This window comes from Anopheles darlingi, chromosome 3 (assembly GCF_943734745.1).
Source record: "Anopheles darlingi chromosome 3, idAnoDarlMG_H_01, whole genome shotgun sequence".
Lineage (NCBI taxonomy): Eukaryota > Metazoa > Arthropoda > Insecta > Diptera > Culicidae > Anopheles > Anopheles darlingi.
This window is the reverse complement of record NC_064875.1, coordinates 44376855-44400902: the sequence shown is the minus strand read 5'-3', so window position 1 is coordinate 44400902 and position 24048 is coordinate 44376855. Positions and strand designations below refer to the sequence as shown.

The window sequence follows — 24048 nt, the reverse complement described above, 5'->3', positions numbered from 1 at the left end:
CGGCTTTGGCGCGGCGTATATATGTATTGGGGATGTGTTGGACGGTGATTCAGGGTATGAAGCGGATCCAGGGCACACCCAAGGAACCCAGAGAGAACCGAAGCGGGGAGCGTGGTTCGGTCTGTAACCGCGTTCGATGTTGTCGGAGAATGCGCCCCCAAGAATGGGCCATTTGTCGCGTCGGAATCCAGACTTCCAAACCAAAATTGGTTGCATATTCATTCCCAACCCCTTTAACCAACGCTGGTATACTAGCAGCGCGGATCGTGTTATTTGTTTTTATGATCCCCGTGGTGTGAAGTAGATCCACGAGAAACTTTGTGTTTCGTTTTAACGTTATTTTGGATTGTGTTTTTCTTAACATTTATTCATTTCCATTTTTTAATCATTTCTTGCTTGTATAAGTTTTAATTAACGAGCTAAATAGAGCTAAATATTTTAAAGTGGAAGAGCGCCTTGAGTTTACACAGAATATTTTCCTAGCATTGTTTTGAGCCCAGCAGATGGTTCTTGCTTTTGTTCTTCACAAAAGCAACGAGGGCCAGTGTTTCATTCTCACAGCTAATGTCGTTACTCCACAACATCGTGCAGCAACACTTTAGTGTACTATGGAACCGAGCATGAGGTCCTTTTCATTCCTGCAAACTAACCAGACAAGCTTTACTGTCGAATTGCCTGCACCGTGTGTACGAACGGCAAAGAAAATGTTCTCAGTCTTGCATAACCTTTCGCTTGACTTATTCCCTGACATTGCCTGTTACTCACGAGCAGAGCTGAACCGGATAACCACACGTTTCTTAACTCGTTCTCCATCGTCCTGAGCCAAGCACGACGAGGAACTTTCACCGTCTCACACACACACACACACACACAGCAGGATCAAGCAAGCGCATAATTAAATTCAAAACAGCACAGCTGTTTGTGCTGCTGATGATATCTTTCATGAACTTTCTCGAGAGCTCCTAGAACTGTACTGACATGGTCAGAATAAGGTCTTCAATCGCTGCAATGTCATGACCACTTCTTCGGTAGCAGTACAAAGGCTGAGTTGCTGCTCCGACCTTCCATCATCTCGATATTATGCAGGAGCGATACTTAGTTTTTAAGAAAAGTCAAGAAAAGATAGAAAGAAAATTAAATCGTTACACCAAAAAAGATGTCATTTTTTTACGAAACACGCCACCGTGATAGTGTTGGTCGTCCGCAATGCTTAAGTGCAAAGAGAAAGGCCTCAAACATTTGAAACAGTTGACCACCCGTAATAGAGCCCACTTGAGTATTTTGGCCCACATTCCGGTAGACGCCTCGTACCTTTTGAAAATTAAACCCCCAACCCAGCCCTCGCGCTAAACCCACTCAACGCCTGGTGAATTCAGCGAGGTTGAAAATATTTTCTGCCATAAGCATAAACGATGATAGTATCACTTACAGCATCCTGCTTCCTAAAGCATCCTCGACGTTCGCCGCTCGCCAGGGCGGGCGAAGAAGGACCGTGAGAGCTTACGGAGGGGCGGGAAAACGGGGAGTGGCAGGGAAAAGGCCAGCGCAATCTCGAGCCGGCTCTTTCACCGTACCACCGTACATCTTTCCTGTACGAGTTTTGCGCGATTCACGCAAAACGCAACCCAACGACCCCATTAAAAACCAAATCGAGACGACACCGACGCAGGAACGAAACCGCCGGTGCCGGTACCGGTGCCGGAACCGCACGCTTTCGGATTGGTGTGCGGAACGGACGGGCATGATGAAGATGAAGCTAGTGGAGAACATAAAATGTCTAAGCCCTTGGAAATGTTGCTTTAATCCGGTACCATCGCTTGCCATCGCTTGGCCTGCTGTCGTTGCCAGCAACCCGGGCACCCGAACGCCACGGCACTCCACGGCGGTGGAAAGGTGAAATATGAATACGCGATGTAAAAAATGGCGCAGCGTACCACCGAACAGCGACGGCAGCAGCAGCAGCAGCAGCACCATGTTGAATGGTGGCCGCTTTGCTGGAGCGTTTGTTTTTACATTCCGGATTCACTTGATGCCTCGCGTGAGTGAGTAAAGGGCGAAAGCAGAGCACGTGCAACATCTAACGCCCATTCCCTGCCGCGTGGGCACCTGAGCAGAGGCCACCAGCACAGACAAGGCCACACGCGAGGATATGCTGATGTTTCAACATGCCCGGCGTGTGTGTCGTGTGTGGATTGAGCGACTCGTTAGCTTTTTGTGCTTGTGAGCGCATATTTCAAAGGCAACTTCTATTGAAATACACGTGCTACAGTGGTTTTTGTGGCGTTGGAATGTTGGCTCACCGACTGAATAGTTTCTGTTTCTAATTAATCTGATTGAAAATTACACATCTTTTTTTTTGTTGACTAATGCTGTTCTGTGGTAAAGAGCTGTGAGAGCTATGTTAGGAAAGTGGGTAATAGTGATTCTATAAAAATCCTGTTAATCGTTTCCCACTCGGATTGAATGGAGCACATTCATTTATTCAAATAGGACAGAGTCTCCAGATTATTACAACATCAATTAATGGACCATTTGAATACCATGGAGCTGCTCTTTAATTTCAAACATTCATTTATTTACCGTTTATGGTCCAATCGTCATCTTTTTATGATTCCATTTTTAAATCCAAGCATATCTACATATAATTAATAATTGTTGCTGGGCATCGATTATAGATTTTTTTATTGATTACCCATTTAGATGACATTAGAAACTGTTGGCGCAATCGCTTGGTTGGCCGAAAATATGCCAGAATATCAACTTATCTGCCTTGGTTTCATCCTTAGAAACAGAATTTCATGCATCTCTCTGTGTACTTCGAATCCTACATTAAACTGTCCAATACAGATGGAGCTAGATTGCATAAAATATAGCCAAGCGAATTCAAATGTTATTTGAAAACTCATTAAACCCCGCACTAGTTGGCCATTTAATTGGGACCAACCAGCATTCCGTATTCGCATCCCGATCTGCCACTTCCATCCGTTGATTTCATTCCGCGCGAACCCCTTAGCACGGTGTGACACCAACTGGCCAGCGCTGCTGCTTGTTTTCTTGCGATAATCTTATTAATCATTCCTTTTCGCCACATTTATCTATGGTCCGAACTCGGACGCCAGACCACTTCAGGTGAAATAAGGTCGGGGAAAAAAAACGCCGGCCCGACAGTCGGTGACGAAGGTTTCCCGCAAACCTACCGAAAGCCCACCAAGTGCGGGCCAGCGCCTTGTTTGGGAAGTGGCCGAGTGGCCTGTGGCAGCGCGAAAACACCGACCAACGGTAATAATTCATTGACTCACCCAGAGATATTGCGTGCAATTCGAACAACTTTCGGTCAGTTCGGATCGGGTTCGGGTCCGTGATGAAGAAGGAAAACGGGAAGTGACCCGAGGACGCGCGGTAGCGCTTTAGCGAGTGCCACGCCACCATTAATTAATCACGAACCTATTTCACTCGCAAACTTTTCCGAAACATCACTCTTCTTCCTTCGCACCGGAATCCTTGGCGGAGGTTCTCTTCACTAGCCCTGGTTGTTGTCCCGGTAATTCATTCTGCTTGACGTGCGGTGCCGCCTGGCCACAGCAAATCGAGAGCAACCGCAAATAGGCGAGGCGAGCGAGCATTTTAGTTTTCGTGTTAGCACCCGTCAACAAGCCCACGCCAAGGGGTGGCAAAGGATGGGTACATTCCGTCGTACAATATTGATAAAGTTTCCCCGGTGGCCATTCTTTGTTTTCGTGCCCTCCGATGTCCGTCGGATGTCGGCGGACCGCGGACCGGTGTTGATCAAGATGGACATTTGTGTTAGATTTGCTTGCTTTTTAACGATATATCACTTCCGTTGCCCGCCGCATGTCACTTCAGTTGGTGGGATGCGCAAACTCCGGGATCTAATTTGTGTTCCCGGACCCCTTGTCCTCCAAAGGGAAGGGTCTCTCTTGGAAGAAAAACAAATTGTTACCGCCTGTTTCTCCTTATACTCGATAGATTAGATACTCGAACTCAATGTTTCACTGTTTTATCTTTTTTTTTTCTTTGTACAAAACAGCTTAGCGATTTTTATCACTTTTGCAACCAAATGTGACACAAAGCAATCGAGTTCAGTCCATAAATCATGCCCAAAATCGCTTCAAAGATTGATTACATTTCCCTCCAGACGAAAAGACTCACCTCGCCGCCAATATGCGGTGGAAGGGAAAATAGATTACTTTCAACTGTTGATACAGCACTTTGTCCAACCTTTTGTTATTGGCATGTTTACCCGCTCCGTAATGCTTCACACTTTTCACGGTGGGGACTCAGGGTCAGGGGCTTTGGGGCCAACGTAAATATTTGCCTATCAAGATCAACCCTTATCCGAAACCCTTTGCCAGAGCCTCCCATTCGTGTAGGCTGGCGGTGCGTGCGCGTGTGTGTGCGATTATTTTCCGTTCTCCGAACCTGTTCCGTTTGTTACAGACCACATTAATTAAATATTCATTAAAGACCAGTCCCAAAACCATGGTTCGGACGCGCACGCGAGTTCTTGCTGTGAGACCCTCTCGGACAGGTTAGTGAAGACAGCTCAGCGCTCGTCCTCCCTTTCGTCCTTTCCTTCTTTCTCTCCCTATTGTTCGAAGGCTGTTCTGTTAATCTCTTAATTCGATATCATTTCCCTACCCTCGGCGACAATCAGCTGGCGCTGGGTGGCCAGGAAATGGACCCCGTCCGTTCCTTGTCCGAATTTAATCTCAATCGATTCCCACTCAATCACGGGCAGCCGTCAAATGCATGATGCTTCCAACTGGGTGACATTCTCGGCCACGGACGTATCCGTAGGCCTACCCGTCGACCGGTGCCTTGTCGGTGTGTTAATGGGATTTTTCGCTGTCACAAACCGCCCACCAGGAATCCGCTCTCCGCTAGCTGGCGATCGACTGTGGTGGTCAGGTGCTTCAATGAAAATCCGTCACCCAATTGATTGGTGCACTGATTATGCTCGCGAAAAATGCTCAATACATTTCACTTAATGCCATCAACTGAAGGCGGAACGAAGCGCGAAGCGCGGTATTGGGACACGCGCGGAATTGGGTCGGGCAAGCGATTCGGTGTGGGTAACGAAGAGAATGACTTTACAGTCAATCGGTACAGCTTTAAAATTTTGAAACAAAACTTTGGGGGTTTTTAAAAACTTGGTTTTTACATTCAAATGAATATCTCCTCGGTTTTAGTGCTGGGCAGTTAAGTAAATAAGCAAATTACAGGGTGGCAACGTGAAAGTGCTACAAATTTTGTCATAATATGGAAATTATGTGATATTTCACGTATTTCTAATTTTTAACACAATGTCCTATCGCTATAGTTTCAATTTGATTGATTCATTTCAATTCTTTCGCATTTGTTTTTTATTACAGTCCCTAATCGCTTTCCAAAACTTTTGCCAGCCGCACGGATGACTTTCCTCGGCATTTAGTCTAAAATTTTTACAAACCGTTTTTTAACGTCATATTCTTTGTGTCAACCAGCTTCCCTAGCAAGTATCCCAATACTTAAAAATCGAGTGGGTTTAAATCTGAAGACGATACGGGCCATTCCGATGAGCTTTCAAAGCATGGCAAATTTTGCGCTCACCATGTGTGAACAGTCAATGCCTTATGCGCAGTTGCCTTATGCGTGTTGAAGCCTGTTGGAAACATTCCTTGGATTCCTTATATTTTCTACGCACAAGAAATCAAATGGAGTTTGAGAACGAACTTCAAATAATATTTTTTGTGGATTTTTACTACTTTATCAATAAACAACAGTGGAAATTTTGTTTCTTTTAATTTGACGCTCCAAACCATCACATATGAGCCATTTTGATATCGCTCCTCACCATTTTTATCAGTTGGAATACCACGAAAAGATACACTATGCACGCAATCATTTTGCTTGTACAAAGTTGCCTCCAAAGTATTTTGTTGCCGTCTGAAAAAAAATATGTTGTGAGCAGCGTGCGTCTTCAGCAGCATCCGAGATCTAGCAAACTTGACAGACGACGTTTTTGCAAGACAACCCATGAATCCTCTGCTTCTTGAAAGGACTATATCTAAAGTCCTTTTTAATATGTTTTGCATGCAGGTGCTACTCATTTTCATGCCATGTGCCATTTTTCTTTCCGATCGTTCCGGATTTTGTCGTATACGATCCATCACCGCATTAATTGTCGTTAGAGTTCGCATAGTCCGTTTTTTCAGCAGTTTCTATTTGGGGGCGACCATATCACTATATTTGAATTGTTTGATGGTTCTGTATGAGCATAATCTGCTCAAATTCTGATGTGACAGCTTTCCTCTAATTTGAATGTTGGTGAGGATATGAAGATACAACATTCTGAGTTGTTCTCTACAAGATTCCATTACAATTTTTGGGTGAACAACACTCAAACCCAGCAGTAAAAATACTGCTTTTTTCAAACTGTAAACCAAGATCTGAATTATAGCTGTCCGAATTAGTACAGGGGGCCCTGGAATAAGTGTGTCACTTCCACGTTGCCACCCTGTAAAGTAGTACATAACCGACTCTCTACACGAGCGCGAGAAAGCTGAAAATGAGATGAGAATGAAAGAGTTGAGAATGTCAAATCCATACAAATCCGGAGCGAGAATTTTTCCGCTCGTCTAGAAACCGAGAAAGGAGAGAATGGAGAATTGAGAATTGAGCTACCTGCAAACTACCTTTGAAACAATGCAGTAGGCGTTTTTTGTGTTAGCAACAGTCGGGGTTGCTAAGGATAAATGACCTTTGGAATCCTTAGACAGCGCTCCAAGCGGCAGCTCGGAGAATTACTCATACTCAAAACGAGAATAGCTCACTTCTCAAAAATTTGAGCAAAAATTCTCGCCTTTTTCATTTTCAGCTTTCTCGCGCCCGTGTAGATGGAGTGTAATGTGTGCGTCTTTTATTTGTGAGCATGTTAAGGAGATACAATATAGCGCTATACAATAATGTTCTGGATAGGTGCAACCCAGGTATGCCTAATATGTTGGACAATAAAACTGAGAGATCATCTCGTGTTCTATTTCAGGCCAGCAGAAAATAATCTGGCTATGGTTTGGAGCTTCAACGATGCTTCTCGTTCAACCGATCAACGATAACCTGCATTTTTCGACCGCCTCACCGTCATCGTAGCGTAATACCATACACCACTATAGACAACCCACTTCTATTCCATGGGTTCCTAAGCTCCTCGGCTCACCCATAATCGCTTTCCTTAGCAACCGACATAGCGAGCGAGCGAGCGGCGGCAAACAAAGATGCATTCGCCAAAGCGCTTAAGAACTGGAGGAGAGTGGATATAAATAGCGCACTATCGTAGTGTTTGCAGCCATCCTTCTTTGCAAGTGTTCCACGAACAACAGAGAGACCAAACCCCCTCCCATGGCAAAAAACACACATAAACGATTGCTATCCGGTTGGTTTTACAAGTACTACAATCCATCGACACCCGGATCTATGCGAGGTAAAAAAAAATAGGTGCTGCAGCTGCAACCGGTACAACCGGAAGCGAACGGTGAGAAATAGAGCCCTCTCGTCCTCGATATCCTTTGCCAAAGATCCTCGCGTTGCAGGTTCGTTAAAAATGGAAAATATCACTTCAAGGCTCTAAGAATGTTTTCCCACATGATGATGGTACCGGTGGATGGACGGCCCTAGAGTGCTACTACTGCTACTACTGCTGCTGCCATGCCCACCCTTCTCACCGATAAAAGCCCAACTCCCAGAACTAGACCGGCACTAGACGGAGACGGAGTGATGCTGATTCGGGTGCAGGTTGCCACCGCCGCGCTACTGCTCGGGCTGCTCGGGCTGGAATCGGCTCAGTTGCTACGTGCGGATTACACCGGAAATCCAGATGTCGAACAACCCTAACGAACACCCTCCCCCACGCCTTGGCGCACCCATTGTCGTTTGCATGCCCGATTATTCAACCAGCGGCCAGATAGCGAGTGGTGCAACTGTAGCGATGGCCGGGGCCGATGGCTCTTCCCCGAAATCCTGCATTTGCAAGCGCACAAGCGGTCCCTTTTCGGGCACCAGCATCTGCTGCGCCAGGGCACTCAACCGGCGAAAACATGCTCCACAAAGCATGCGATTACCAGCAGGAGCAGCAGCACCAGCAGCAGCAGGAGCACCAGGAAGTACCCCTCGGTCTGGTTTAGCATGAGGCAACAATCCTCCAAGGTTCCACCTTCTAAGCCGAACTCCACCGCTTCACCTGGTTGGGCGAGAAGTCACACGATCCGAAACGGCATCGATGGATGCACAGCGTTCTATGCTGCAGCAGGCAGCAGGATTCGGAAATCCATGAACCTATCTCCCGGCCAGCCAGATCAGGCGCGACGAGGGTGTGCCCTTTTATTGCACTCCAGAGAGGCCATCCACGGAGTATGGTTCATTTCAAGGGTGCACTGCTGCTGCTGCTGCTGCTACTGCTGCTCCTTTCTACGCCGTACAATATTTCTATTTTATTGCCCTCATGCATCTTGACTGCGCTCTTGGCTAATACAAGCCTCCCCCTTTACTCCCTCGAAGGGCCATGGAAGGCTTGGGTCCGGCGCACAGACACGCGAATCGGAACGCGTACCTTCTGCTTCTTGCGAACAGCAACAGCAGCATTCTCACCACCATCGTCTCGTTCGTTCGTTCGTGTGCAAGGATCTTAAGAAGCTCGCTCCCATCCTTCTGACCAGCACCGTTACCGATCGAACGGTGTTTGCACATTTGATGGTTGCATTCCGGTGCCCAACGGAACGGAACTGTGCTGTAAGGACCAGGAATACCAAAGCTCCTCCTCCATGGGGATAAATATTTAATGTCTTCATTCTTTCTACAAGTGCAACCATTGCAAACCATTGCGAGTGTTTCGCTTCTCGTTGTTCACATTACCTGCCAGACCGCCCACAGGGGCAAGGGGTCAGAAGGTACGCCAAAAAGGGCTCTATTACATATTTAACAGTTCAGTTTAGCCGTCTTACTTTATGATGTATGTATTCATTGCCATCACGCTCTACGGTGGTACACCGGATCCACGCGATGTGTAGTTTCTTCCGAACCACAGCCGGACCACCGGACAGGTCCATGTTTATGGACTCGAATAATTTGCCCGGTTCCATCTGCGAGAACCACGAGAACAGAGAGTAGAGAAAAAAAGAAAGAGAAAGAGAGATCAAAGCTTCCCTACAAACCAAATTTGAAATTTTGCAAGTCTGTATAGCGAACAAACCTGAATGGGGTGGTTTGTGGGCTATGCAGCCTTCGTGCCCCTATCATATACAGCAATGCTAGGTGGGTTATACAGCCTTCTGAAATTTCATGTAAAAATTTCAAATTGCATACTTTCAGGGGTTGTTTCGAGTAGTTGAAAAAATCGAAAAAAAACTTTCGACCGCCCATCCACCATTTTGGATCGCCGATCATCTTCTGCTTGTCTCACTCCCCCGTTCTAGGTCTGCTCTTTCGTCATCGTCGTAGGTCATGGTCATGGTTTGTCGCGGTATGTCTGTCGGTGATGTATGTGGATGAATGAATGTGTATGAAGTGGAATGATGTTAGGGAGATGATAGGATTTGGGACGGGAATTTCGAACATGCAACGCACTGAACCAATGCTTTATTGATAACCACCTGTTCACAAACGCTACATCAATACGTGGAATCGAGACCGTGCGCTGTGACAAAAAGTTTACACATTTTGAATTGTTCACAATGTCACAAACATGCCTTCGAATGATCATCATGATTCACATTGATTTTACTGAAAAACAAACATTATGTTCAACAAAAATGTGTGTCACGCTTCACGTGCGTATTGGAAACCGCGCACACGATCATCAGGCTAAACACGAATAATCGATTGCACCCTGAAACGCATCATACCTTGATACCAAATCAACACAACTTTTGACCAATCGCTATGCGCAAAGTGCATCTAGATTGGTGCACTTCGTGTGCATTTTTCTTGCGCAGCAAAGATAGAAGAGCTAACGAAGGATGTAGCGCAATATATCGCGGGTTTTCCCAGGAATATGCGACATTAATATATGCCGTTTTGAGCGCAAAACTCCGACATTCTTGAGCATGTTTTCCGCCTATCAAATTGCGTCAAAACAACATCAATTCGCGATCGTTTTCTTCTGCTGTTGGCTGCATCGACAACGCCCTTTTCGGTGACTGCCACCAACGCGTAGTAAACCCCTTGGCGCACACGCCCTCCTCGCTGCATTGTTCCTCCTCCCCCATTGTTCGTAAATCCTGCGCAGATTGTTGTCCTTTGTTGTGCATTCTGCGTTTCGTGCTTGGCAGCGGATGCTGTTGCCGATTGTTCTGCTGCTGTTTTGTTGTTCTCTTCTGATTGGACAATTGCACAAGCAAGACATTTTCCCGCATCACTTTAACCCGTTCAAATGTTGCGAAGAGATCTTCGCCCCTTTCCCATCTCTCCCCCACGCAAGGGACGCGATCATCCTTTCTTGCTGGCGTGGGCCAACATCGCGCTGCGTTTTCATCACTCTTTCTTCCGTGGGGAATTTTTTCTATCGCCGTTTTCGTAACCTAATCTGTGCACTTCATGGCATCATCTGCCTCGGTACAGCCGTGGAAAACGGTGCGAAGAAACGGATCATCATTCCCATCCTTTTTATGGTAAGAAAAACAGCTCTGTTCCTCGCTGTTTTGTGGTATAAATGCAAGTAAATGCACTTGGATAATGAGGCAAAATGTTTATGATTTGTGCATGTACATCATGCAAACTTTTTTGGCGAAGAATTGGGGCTAGAAACATCGAAATACATGTTCTGCCGGTTGTTTCTTTGAATGCGAACAGCAGCAGTGCAATAGATTAAACGGCTAAAGTTGACCGAAAAGCAGATCAAATTAGTTCGCGACAAGGTCTACCATTATCGTACGACAATCAGACGCATTTTTCTAATTGAAAATCGCCGGATTTATGCGAAAAAAGCAAATCGAATCGCGGAGTCACGGTGTGTTTCGAATCCCATTTCGATCAATCGAACAAAATTCGGCAAGATTTCAAACTCAAACGACGAAAATGACCAAAAGTATTGCCATCTCATCAGCCGTCTCGTTCGCGCTCATGTACAAAACTGCTCGATCTGGAGCTCGTATAGCGCTGTTTCATCGGAAGTCGCACTCACTCCTACACTCAGCATAGGAATCGTGGTTTGTAGGGAATTCTTTTATTGAAGTTTGCGAATTGAGCATCGTTACCGCGCGCCACTAAGCTATCTCATTTCTGTTAATTATCCAACAGGTATTGCGTTTAGGTATTGCGATTTAGCAACGGACGGACCACGTTTAGTATGCGTTCAATTTGAAATAGAGAATGCAATACCACACCGGGGGGGCCGGATATCGCCGAGTTCAATCGTTAATCCCGCATATTTCCAATTTGTGACCCTCCCTCGCTGCTGCTGCTGCTGCTGAAAAGCCAAAGTCGTCCGCAATCGTCTCACGCATTCATTAAACAGCCAGCTGATGGCTCATTTACCGGTGACCGGCGCTAATAATGTGCTTTCGATCATAGCCCACACGCCGTGCGCTGGCCCTTAAACATCTGTTAAACATTAACATCAACTTCCTGGCACCGTGAATGATTCAGCAGCACCACAGCAGCAGCAGCAGCAGCAGCACCGGAGCAGCAGGAATCGAATCGCTTGCGGATAATTTCATCTAGCACCGAAGACTGTGGACCATTTCCTAACTGAATAAATTATTCGATTAGTTTTCATACGCGTTTGCGCCAGTTGTCGCGTTGCGTGGCCGAGGATTGCGCACGGGGCTGGAATGCTGCCCCCCTTTGCTCTCGATACGCTGACTGATGGACCGGAATCGAACCGATCGCCGTGCCGTACATCAGGCCACCATCAGGAGTTGTACGGGCCCGACGGCCAGAGCCGGCGATACTCAACTATTTCCAATCGAAAATTCAATTAAATGTATTTCAAACAGTTCCGGAGTGTTCTGCTATGCCGGATATGTGGTATCCCGGGTGGTGCTGGTGATGTTGGTGGTGCGTCCCGACGATTGGCGATTGACGGCGCGAATGCCGTCAAACTCTCGAACATCAACGCCATAGCATCGCCTCTCCATCACAATCGTCACGGTTTTGAGCGTTACGCTGACCACGCCGACCAAACGGTACAAAGCGTACCGCACGTTACCTTCCCTGCACCACCACCACCAATCGTACACGGGCCAGGATGGGCCGTGCTGCCCCAGGAATGTCCAACGCAGGAGCCCATCAAGTGTGACCATACGACCCGATATACCCGGACACGGACTACAAAAATCCAATATCCATTTGCCGTCAAACTGAGGACTGGGCTTAGGACTGGGCTGCTCTGCATACCCCATCATGCATGTGGTGGATCGATTCAATTTTCGTGCCGAGAGGGGATACGGTCTATAAAGCGGCCTCGGTATCTGGCGAGCTGGACCGAGCCGTTGGACCGATTGGAATAGAAGCCAGCTCTTAGCAGGCACCAGCCCCATTCAAATCCACTTCAAGCAAGCACTGCGGACACTCCCTAACACTGGTGACACCTTCCAAATCCATCCACTCCACTCCATCCAGCCGAGATCCTGGCCAACCTCCCGGGCCACCTGCCACGTGCCACACGTGCTGTAACGATTCCCCAGGCCGGACACAACTCATCCTTGTCTACATTGCTGCACCCAAGTGAAAAGAAGCACCAGCCGGGCCGGGCCGTGTGTGTGTGTGTGTGTGTGTGTGCAGTGTGTGGCAGAGAGATAAACTTGTCAAACGGGCAAGAGGGCTTAAAGAGAGACATTTGGTGTTTGCTTGGCGCTTACCAAGCGTCGGAATCGTTCGAACAGGACTACTAGATTGCGTTGCGTTCGAGTATGCTGCAAGTGGAATGGACTGCCGTACGTACAGCGTCCGGGATCACTTTATCTGCCCATATTCCTGTATATACTCCGCTATCCTGGACGCCAGACCTACCGGTGTCGTTGTGGGGGGGGGGCGATTTTGAGCGCGCATGAACTATGGATATAGATTAGCCTCGTGGCGATAACGCTTTATTTTATGTTGCCCATGCATGGCCTACATAGCCAGGGGCGAACTATCGAAGCAGATTTTATGTGGTTTACTATGATCTATTCAAATTGAATCCAAAAAGCAAATTTTATAACATGCCAATGTAACCACCCATGAACGGGCGCAAACACACATACACTCGTTTGCTTTTTACAGGTCAAACGACCAATTACTAGTTTAAGCCTAGGGTGGAATTCCATCTACATTTTCTTTTTTTGTTGTCGTCATCGCTAAGCCATCAACAAAATCCCCCCGCATAAAAAAACACCTGCATCCTGGGAGGTTCCTCTCTACTCGACGTAGTACAGTCCTGCTGGACTGCTGCCCGGCGTCCGCTCGTTTCCTACTTCTCCTCTCGTGCATCGTCGTTGTGGTCGTCGTCCACGCTCAAGCCGGACGTACAGCAGCTCGGCGATCAGCAGACCGGTGGAGAGGGTTGCCCCGGCAATCAGCAGCACAAACGCCGATACGACCGCATCCATGCCGACGATCAAATCGGTCGGGGCAATCTGGCGTACGCATTTCGGTTTCGGTTCCTGCCAGACGCGCCGCTGCCGCTGCATTAATCCCGCTTCATTCAACCGGCGTAATCTGTGAGTTTAGTCCCCCTCCGGTCCGGTTTTCCCTCTCTCTCTCTCTCTCTCTCCCGCCGGGGGTTGAGTAGTCCACCCAGGATCAGGATAATCCACACCAAAGCAAACGATCCGGCGGGGAAGGAAAAGAGAAAATGAGAGAAAGGAAGGGAAAAGGAGCGAGAGCAAACATCAGTTCGACGGATGACCCAGCGTAGTAGAAAGGACGGCTTCCCGTGGACAGCACCGTGACGTGGGGTGTGATGAGTGGAAACAAGGGCAAGAGGAAGGGGGGGAGGAGAAGACCAAACCGTTCACGGATACGGCAGAGAAGCAAAAATGAAAAGTAGCAAATCATACACGAGACCACGAGGGGCGCACAAAACCAAACGCAAAAACCCGAAACGAAAAACGCCCCACAAACCGGGAAAAACCTGGTCAAAGTTCATCCGGCCAATACGTTTGACTGTGTGTGTGTGTGTGTGTGTATGTGTGTGAGTGAGGAAAATAGCGTGCATCGAACGGAAAAACCAGCAATTGGCTATCGAGTTTTTTTTTGAGGAAGGTTTTTTGGGACATACCACGGGTGACAACGCACGGTCACCACCGGCTCACGGCCAATGACTTTCCTAGTGTCCCACTATACCTCTAGTCACCAATCGGATCGGCCGCCCCAGGTATAGGCGTTGGTGGGCGTAAGCGCGGAGGCGTTATTGAAACTATGATTGAAATCGAGCATAAAAACCGGAAGACACACGAGACACCGTTCCGGATCAAGTGTGCTCGCGCGCTCGGTCGAACGCGGAACGGTGCCACCAGACGGCGACCCGACTATGGACGACATCGTCGTCGACGATAAAGGATCGCGGGCGTATACGGGCAACGGACCCGTTCGCGGTTCTCTTGAAAAACGTTCAACAAATGGCCATCGATTCCGGCCGGATTCCGGTAGTGCGTGTGAGTGCCAATGGTGCATTGTTTGTTGTTTTAAATGGGGTGGTTTTTTTCGTTTTTTGTTTGCTTAACCTCAGTTGCATCGTAGATGCATTTCTTTACCGAAAAAACGTAATGGTAAAACATGTAAAACAGGACACAATGGAAGCAGGGATCCGTGGATTTATATAACCAAAATGCTGCTCTCCACTTTTGACCATAATGAATCAATTAAATTGTTCCCGCTCTCCCTTCAATGGTTCCGGCCAACATCCTTGCCATTAACACCATATGCAACATCAACAACAACAACAACAACAACCACAGCTACTGCAACGGCAACAAGCGGCTTACCCGTACGTTATGACATCCCGGTACGGTGAGTTCTTCTGCACGATCGCAATCATCCACTGCGACGACACGGGAAACATATCAATTTCGCTCAGCTCACAAATTTCCCGCTCGCTGAACGTTTCCCGGATGATGCGGTAGGCGGCCGAGATGGCCACGTGGAACGCATAGCCGCCGGCCCGTACCAGCTGCAGTCCATCGGCGGCCACCAGGAAGTGGGACTCGTTCCGGCCCGTCCGTTCGTCCCGATACTCGATCCGCGTCCGGTGCAGCTCCAGCGAATCCGCATCCGTCGTACGCTGGCGTTGCGTGCGTTCATGGTTTGAGAAAAAGACACACACACACACAAAAAAAGGGACGGAAACTGGAAAATCACAAATCGGCAGACCGGGGCGCGAGAAAGTGCATTGAAAACGGGATGGCGATGGATGCGCACGGTGCTGGTCGGACGATAAGGATGGTAATGGAAAAAAGGGCCATCATGCACACACACGCACACAAAAAAGAACCACGCGATGGGTCGGTGCTGGTGGAAAAAGCGTAGGAAAACACGAAAGCGCGCGCGAGAGAGATCGAGGATGGAAAGAGAACAAAAAAAACAATAAACCAACAGTCACTAGACGCTGGAGTGGTGGGAGTTGGTACCGAAATGTCTGCCATCCATCCCATTGTTGCCACGGTACTTGGGCGTAGGGGACGGTTTTGTCGGAAAACTCGGCCACTTCTAATCCCGCCGAACCGCTTGCAACATGCTTTCTTGTCTCTAATCTATTTGTTCCGTCTGGTTGATAGAGTGAACCACCGACCGATGCTAGTAGTAGGCACTGAGCTGGTGGGCATTGTGCTGTGTGCATATGCGATAGATAAAGAGAGAGAGAGAGAGTCGAGAAACCGAGTGCATCACTATAGAATCAGCCAGAAGCCTGCTGCGATTCTGTGGATCTATTTGCGTATTCCCTGCGAGTCCCGAGTGGAACCGGTCCGCAGCAAAGCCCGTTGAGTAAACCTGTGAAAGGAGCTCTAAGCAATCTGGAAGAAAAGAGATATTTCCATTTCCTCGTTTCCACTTTGGTACATAGGAGACGGGCCTTAATTGGTGGAATGTCCTTTCTTTTATCGGAATGCGCTCCGGTATCAACCTTCATCCTGGTTTTCCTGGAAGCATTCAACATTCTCTCTCTCCCTCTGTTTTCCTCTCCCTAGATCCTGCCACTAAAAGGCACTACGCTACATTACAGGCCCGCCCTCCCACCCACCCCAAGCAGGCCAAAAGGTGCGGCGCACACACACCAGCACTCAGCGCACTAGAGAAAAGTATCGAGTCGTCCACCGTTCGTTCATTCGTTGAAGCGCAGCATAAATTTCAATCAAACACACTAACCACAAAGTAATCTCTGGAATAGGGAATATCCTCGATGCCGAGCGTCAGGCGGCTGTCAATCAAATTCCGGAGCGTTTTTATGCTTCTCGGTTGCTCCATTAGCAGCGACCCGACGATGCTGGCCGAGTAGTACTGGAACATGAGGTAGCCGAACAGTAGGATGAAAAATGACGTACAACGGCCAGATGATAGGTGCGGTATCTCGGATAATCCTGTTAAATGGAACGAAAATAATACGAGCACAGAGAGGGAGTGAGAGCGAGAGCGAGAGAGAAAGAGAAAAAGAGAGAGAGACAGAAAGAGAGAGCGGGGGGCCTCAGGCCTGAATGGCCGCCAATGAAACGGTATATAGCTTTTCCTTTGTTTCCTGATGTTTGTTCCCCCCTCCGTCCCCCGGGTGCATCCGAGGAAATGCGTCGGAACGGATCCGATATCTGAGCAAAGCCGGGTAAAGGTCGTCGATCGTCATAGTTAGCGAGTAAGTTTCAGTATTTCAATGGGCAAATCTAGAAAAGAATCTCCCTTCCTGCCGGATGATGGTAAGGTTTTCGCCCATCCCGGCGTTTGACCAACTCCCATCATCATGAATCATAACGTCGTAAGTCGTAAAATCAAAACGATATTAGGACAACGGGAAAGGCCTCTTCGGCAGATTAATGGAGAACCAGCAAACATCATTCACGGTGTCGTGCGTTCGATTATTGCGAAGCACACTGACTGGACTGGCCTCCAAAGTAGGCCGTCCGTCCGGTCTTAGCAACGAACGGTGGGGTTTTGGTTCGAATGATTGATTTTCATTCGATGGCAGGACATGCTCTACCTCATACCCCAAAACTAATCATGTGGCAACATCTGGGGGAACGGTTAAACTTTCACAGCACAGGAACAGTCGGGTCCATCAATTTATATACCTTTCGCAGGAGTTTCCAAGTCAGGTAATCATTCTGTACGTCGATGTAGCAGCATGATTGGTCGTGAAGGGTCGTTCAGAAAACGGACTGTGTTATTCGCTCCCTCTCTTCCACTCTCGATCAATGCGGCTGATCATCATTTATGTACCGAAACACGGACAATGATGCTGGAAATCATTCCAACCAGCTTCACGCAGAGTGAATCGAAATAAGAATTGAAATACCGTCCGGATCGAACAGTAACCGCTCCGCACGAATGTCTCATCCCATTTCCACTCGCATTCCCGCGAATGGATTAAAATGCACAGCATGGGAGCCCCTTACCCCCCCCCCCCCTTCCGCCTCTAACCCTTCCTACCTTGTTGACAAACGCCACCGAGGAAGAGCAGAACACTTTTCGAAACCCTTTCCGCTGGATAATTGCATTTGGCGGCACCGTTTCCGTTGTTCGGCAGATGTTGCTCATGCATTCTCGATATGTTCGCCGTACACCGCGGCCGTCTCGTCGTTCGTCGTCTCTCCTGTCGTGTACCATCGCTCCAAGCGGGAATAAACGCGGGCTCCGTATCCGGATATTGTCGCCGGTACCATCCGCGTTTGCATCCGTGCCGCTTCGAAGCGCTTTCCTCGGTGCAGTTGTGGTGTGGGGTTTTGTGGCAACAGCACCAGCAGCAGCAACAGCAGCAAAACAACAAAAAGAAAACATAAAAAACATTCATCCTCCACATACACACACCTTCAAGGGCAACAAAAACATCCAACAGATCCCGAAGGCTTCCAGGGAAATGCATGCGAGCATGCAAGCAAAGTGCATCATTTCGTCGTTCGTCGTTAGTTCGTCTTCGAGCAGACATCGAGCAAAGGGTATGGCCATTAAAAAGATGCACCACGAGATGATGTGCAGCCGGGTATGTTGGTGCCGTTGACGATGGACAAACTTTGCATTTGCTGATTGAAATGAAAAATGTTTCTTGTAATAATGATTTTCTTCCGGTGAATGGTGGAGAGGGCTCTCTCTGTACACCGAGTATCGAGGATCGCTTTCCAAAGGCCATCGACGACGACGACGACGACGACAGTGACGAGCGTGAGGACATCGGATAAAACTTGTTGTGATCCCGTGCTGTACTTCTATCGAAATACAGCCTCTCGTCTTCAAGGCCGGGCCCCCCCCCCCCCCCTCTCGCCGCACCACCCTTGTGTACACACAGCCATTCTATGCAAAAGCCGGAATCTCATTCCACTAATGATGCCGATGCCAAAAATGGTGCAACCGATCAAACTGACTAGAAGCCCATCTCGGGCCCTAGCAATGCCCTGCCTGGCCGGGCCTCTGCGAGGGATGCCAGAAGCGCATGCAGGAAACAAGTTTATCGATGCTGTTCCGCATCAAGAGGATGGAAATAATGTCAAACTAAGATGGATGCCGGGATGGGCGGGATGGAAAGTGGGGGAGGGGGGATGTCGTGAACTCAGTACGTCAGCTTGTTCGATAGTGGTGGATTGCATTTTCTTCGGTTCGCAATCTTACGCGGACGAATCTTCTCGTTAAGTAGGTTGCACACAAAAGCGCGGCTTAAAGTCGAAACATTCCATTTCGTGTTTGCGCTTATCATTAGCATTATCGGTAGCGAGTGACTGCTACGTGGCTGATACACGAATTGAATGTGATATTTCGTGACATTGACAAGATCATTAGAGCACCTTTTTCAATGAAGTAAGGAAATGCGAGTTAACGAACTTCAAAAGAACCTCCCAAAACGCGACATACCAACTGCCCATTCGGTTGCGACTCTGAACACATCCGTTGCTGCCGTTCGATCCTTGAAGCCATCCGCCATGTGGGTAGATCTTCGTCCGTTTGGCGTGGTGTTGATTTCGCACCGGCTTGTGCCCATCATTCTGTGCGGTCCTGTACTCTTCCGGTTTGTTGTCATCGTATGAGATCCATGGAATTTGAACGCCGGTGACCGTAGTCACAGGGGCGTTATGGTGGCTGCAGTATTCTGATGGAGTTCTGACAGCGTTTGATGAGCTTTTTTTCGAAAGAGAAGCGCCACTCGAGGATTGATTCGAGATTCCAGCTATTAACGGAACGATAGATAGCATAGGGCAGTGCATTGAAAGTCACAGAATGATTGGGATTTAATGAGAAAAAAGGAATAATTTAAGCAAGTAACTTATCGCTACTTTGCGGTATGAGGACGAAGAGATTAACAGCAAAGCGATCAACTTTTGGCTGCAGCAGTTACCTGCATCCTCACAGTAAAAGCTAATGCACAGCATCATCGTCAGCGTTGTTCCGCAGGCCAGCATCAAGTACCAGATGATGAGCTCGAACGGTAGCAGGAAGGGATTTTTTACCGCATCCTGTCGCGCCGGATGGCGAAAGATGAAACAAGGTCTGGAATGGAGGCAAGTGGTGTAGGATAACCATTCCAGGCGCCATCCAGGGTTCGACGAGCGTTTACGTACCGCTCGATGAAGGTTCGTGTTGTGTAGCTGACGACGCGATGACGCTCCTGCCGGAAGTACATCGGCGAACCACCGAGATCCACCTCTCACCTCGACAAAGCCCCAATCATACCATCGAACGTACCATTCCGCAGATAGCCCCAGCTCTTGGTGCGTCGATTGATGAACCTACTGGCGGACAAGCACAAGTTTGATGACTTTGGTACGTAGTTTGGCACCTCCGGACCTCCACACAGACCCTGCGTGAAGTCTACGGGTGATCCCCAATCCCACCAGAATCCGCCTCAGTGGAACGCGAGGACTTTTTTGGGGGCAGCTGGCCTTCGAACAAACTTTCCCAAAAAGGAAGAGGGACAAAAATTCACTTGACTGCCTGTCTCGCGGCTTGAGACATATCTGCCATCGTCAGGCAACCCAACATGGCCAGCCCAAAATTAACCCCCGTCGCCATGCCTTGGCGCCAACCCCAACATCATCATCGGCACCTTACCAGGCACGTCGTAATAATCATCAATCATGTGTGAAAAGTTAAACCACCGCTAGCAGCCAATGAGGTCGGCGGTAATGAAACGAAGTTCTCCGGGACCGAACGAACCGTTCGATCCTTTCTACCGTTCTGGTTACTTACGTAAAGTTGTAGAAATCCTTCAGCATACTCATGAGCCCGTAGTTGTAACGATGTACCGAGTCCAGATGGGTATTGGTCGGTGTGGTTAGATACGCTTCAAACGGTTGATGCGGTCGCTGTGTCACCACGGTCATTATCTTGAGCTTCAGGCCATCCATGTTCTGGCGGCGGACCACGGTCGTTGGGCGATGCGGTACCGCCGGCACCAGCTTGATACCACCATCCACCGCAATGTAGTTGCCCAGGGGCTCTACTTTCAATTTGCCACCACTCAGATAGCCGGGGTTCCTAGCGATGAAGACGGATTTTAAGAGAAAGAAAACGATATTTATTGGAAGGAACGTAAACCGTGACATTATGTTTTTAATTATTCGTCCTTGCGAGTGCATACTATTAATCTTATCTTAATTTATGCTGAAAATTGATTCTTTTTATTCTGATATGATGTTTACTCTTTAAAATTGCAGCTTAATGTATCACTGGCATCGTTATAATCTATGAAAAAACTGCTTTCTGCTTTAATTATCTAAACGTTGCTAAATTCATGGTAAATAAAAATCAATACTATTTGCATAGATAATAATATCTTATCCAAGAGTTTGTTTGATTTTTGTTTAATTTTTAGCAATTTGTAGTGACGAAAATAAAAATGGTAACGATTTTGCCTAGAGCTACACTTAGAGCTATAGTACAGAAGTTCTAGTTCATATCAAGCAACACATATTGTGTGTTATGACAATGTTTGGTCAAACAAAGTATTCAAAATGTCAATAAGATCGGTTCAACAATTTTAATGCTACGAACTAAGTTTTGGTTTTGAACTTTGGTTTTGAGAAAACTGCCAGTACAACTGGCATCCGCGCTATCTCTCTCTCTTAGTTATGCTTCGATTGTTACAAACATTTTATGTATTATTATTAAAAGATTCGCCATTGAAGACAAATGGTTTAAACAGAAATTCATAAACAGTTTTAAAGGATAAACTACCCGCTGAGTTATTACTCACAAGCGATTATCTCGTTTACTTCATAGCAACGAACTTCTGGGTATTGCAACGATATTCTGGGAATCTTGGTTCAAACTCTCACTGAACACTCTTTTGCACTATCTTTATACTATCATTTATCAGCGTGTGAAAGAAGGGATCATAATACCAGCACCGCGTCACATCACACTTATAGGTGTGCCCATTAAGATGCCCTCATCCATAGGCATTTAGCTTTAACTCCAAAGAGAACATATGCTGCATATGCTGCTATCGCTTCTTATCAGAACTGCACCACATTCTACCTCTTTTGCTAGATGTCGGACCACACATAATCATGAGTGATGACCAGGACCAGTGCACGAATCATCGGCCCGAGAACCAGTAGCTCCATCGATCCAGCAAAGGATCCACGGGTAGGGTGCTAGTACTATGTGTGTTCGAGCTGCATGCTACTAACTTGAAAGCAAAAACAATGGCATAGATGATTACCAGAGATCATAGAGTGTGAATTCCCGATAGGCACCAGCTCCGGCGGTCGGTCTCGCCACGGTTACCTCGGCATTGATGCTGACGTTCATTGTTCCGAACAGCTCGAAGGTATCGCCACTGGCATTCCCGCCCATGTTAGTATACATACCGTTCGGTGTTCGTGGCGCTGAGAGGGTAACAGCATTGCCTTTCATTCTGCCACATCGGTAGACACTAAGCGATTGGAGCATCCTATGTCCGTTGCTCTGCTTCAACATCATCATCGTTGCATCTTCTGGCACGCTGCTGCAGCTTGCATCGAGGCTGTTGTAATTTTTATCAATTATCATCCAATGGAACGATGCGTTGAACAGTTCATACTTGGAGGCCTGCAGAAGATACGGCACAAAATGCATCACAATCATCTACTACTGCATCGCATCGAGCGGGGAATTTGGTGATGCCCGACGCTTATTGTGAACCGTGCACATGCTGGTTCTTGAAGAGCTAATAGCAAGCAGGCTTCGTCTGTTAAACAATATGCTGCATATCAGCAGATTTTTACGAATACTAAACTAAAGATTTAAGCAAAAGTCTACCTTTGCTATAGCGTACAAACAAAACTATTTAAACGATTAAATAAACCACATGGAGCCTTTGCTTTTGAAATGTAATATAGGGTATTGCTCCAAACATAACAAAAATCATGTCCTCACTTTGCATGGCGGGCAATGTAGCATCGCAGGACAGTAAACCATCACATCTCGCCGGCTATTGTCACTTTGTCTGAAACAAAGAGTCAAATCCTCATTCTCTGTATCGAAACACATATCTTCATCATGAACAGGGGTCTAGTGCCGAAAAACGGTTGCCTACCTGTTCCAGGACGGCTGCTGCATTTTCGCACTCCATGTCCAGCACCACAAATTGATGAAACTCTAGCGAGCGTCGAAGAGCGTCCGAGGCCCACTCCATCATCCCGGGGCCCGGGATACGGTTGGCAATATTGAGCGTTCGCACTGACACACTGGTTTCCATCAATTGCGATAAAAGCTTGTAAATGAACGATAACTTCTGATCACATCCGAAAACGATACCCATTTTCAAGGCCTTATGGTAGTACACGAAATGGTGCACCATGGAAGCAACGCTAGTGGTGTCACTGTAATCAACGGTTTTTATGCTTTCCGCGTAAACCGACATCAACATCGGTAGAAGTAGGAGGATGGTGAACAATAGTATTGGCCACCAGCAGTGCACGACCAACGGCCGCTGTGGTTGCTTCAGGTGCATCATTATGGCGCCACTTGCACTCACTGCCAATCCGACAAGTATGAGCGTGTACCATGGCGACGTGCCTTAAATTTATACGCGAAACATTACCCGTAATGAGACCGAAATTATTCCATCACCAGTCAATCGCAATTGAGCGCCCCTGAGCTGATAGCTGGCTGTCCCTCGTGACCGCGCTGACGACCTAGAGCATCTTTAGCTAACGACCAGTCTCGATCGATCATATCAATTACCTTGTAAACATAATGTTGGTCAATCGCATGTGTATCGTAGTATGATGTCAACGTGGTGTGATTATGTCGGATTGATATGTGCTTTAACGGGATATCGATTTGAGAAAGGAGAAGGATAGGCATTACGCTTTGCAATTCCATTAACGGAAAACGCCGATACGTTAGCCAACAGTAACGTGTCTTATATCAACAAGTTGGCATAAAATAAATCTATTGAACGATACAGAAAATTGAAAAGCCAAATCAAAATTGCATAAAAAGGAGAAGATAAGTATCTTATGAATAGGGCACAGTCTATTATTAGGAACTAGAGCCGGTCATCGGTAGGAAGCAAGGTTGCAAAGCACCAATCAATATTTTTCTAATTCATTATGATTTAATACCCTACCCTGGGACCACCCTTTGTGCAACCACGTTTCCTAGCGCTACAATGCCACACACACAACGCGTTGTTACGTTAATATCATTTTGGTTTATTAGATGCCCATTTTCTAAAGTTATACAGATTACATAGATGAGGGGTTCAAATAGGATCAGTAGTTAGGCAAATTAATGTGTTTTTTGTTTCGTTTTGTTTGCGTTTTGTTCCGGTACATCGAACCATTAACATTAATAACCAGCACTGCAACCGGAAGTGTACGACAAACGTTCTGCCGTACCATGGCACCCATTCCGTCCCAACCAACCCAAGGCCAAGAACATACAATTTTTCTCAGC

The 24048-nt window shown here is 47.4% G+C and overlaps 1 protein-coding gene across 1 annotated transcript; it reads right to left on the bottom strand.

Annotated features, from left to right (window-relative positions):
- Nucleotides 1-13388: 13388 nt before the first annotated feature.
- Nucleotides 13389-22830, bottom strand: LOC125955526 (ionotropic receptor 75a). Its single transcript, XM_049686659.1, is given in 9 exon segments — nt 13389-13689; nt 14958-15253; nt 16336-16547; nt 17605-17767; nt 19437-19650; nt 19722-19889; nt 20350-20637; nt 21827-22194; nt 22682-22830. Coding segments are annotated over 9 exon segments (2112 nt in total). The 5' UTR covers nt 22784-22830.
- Between the last annotated feature and the right edge of the window lie 1218 nt (nt 22831-24048).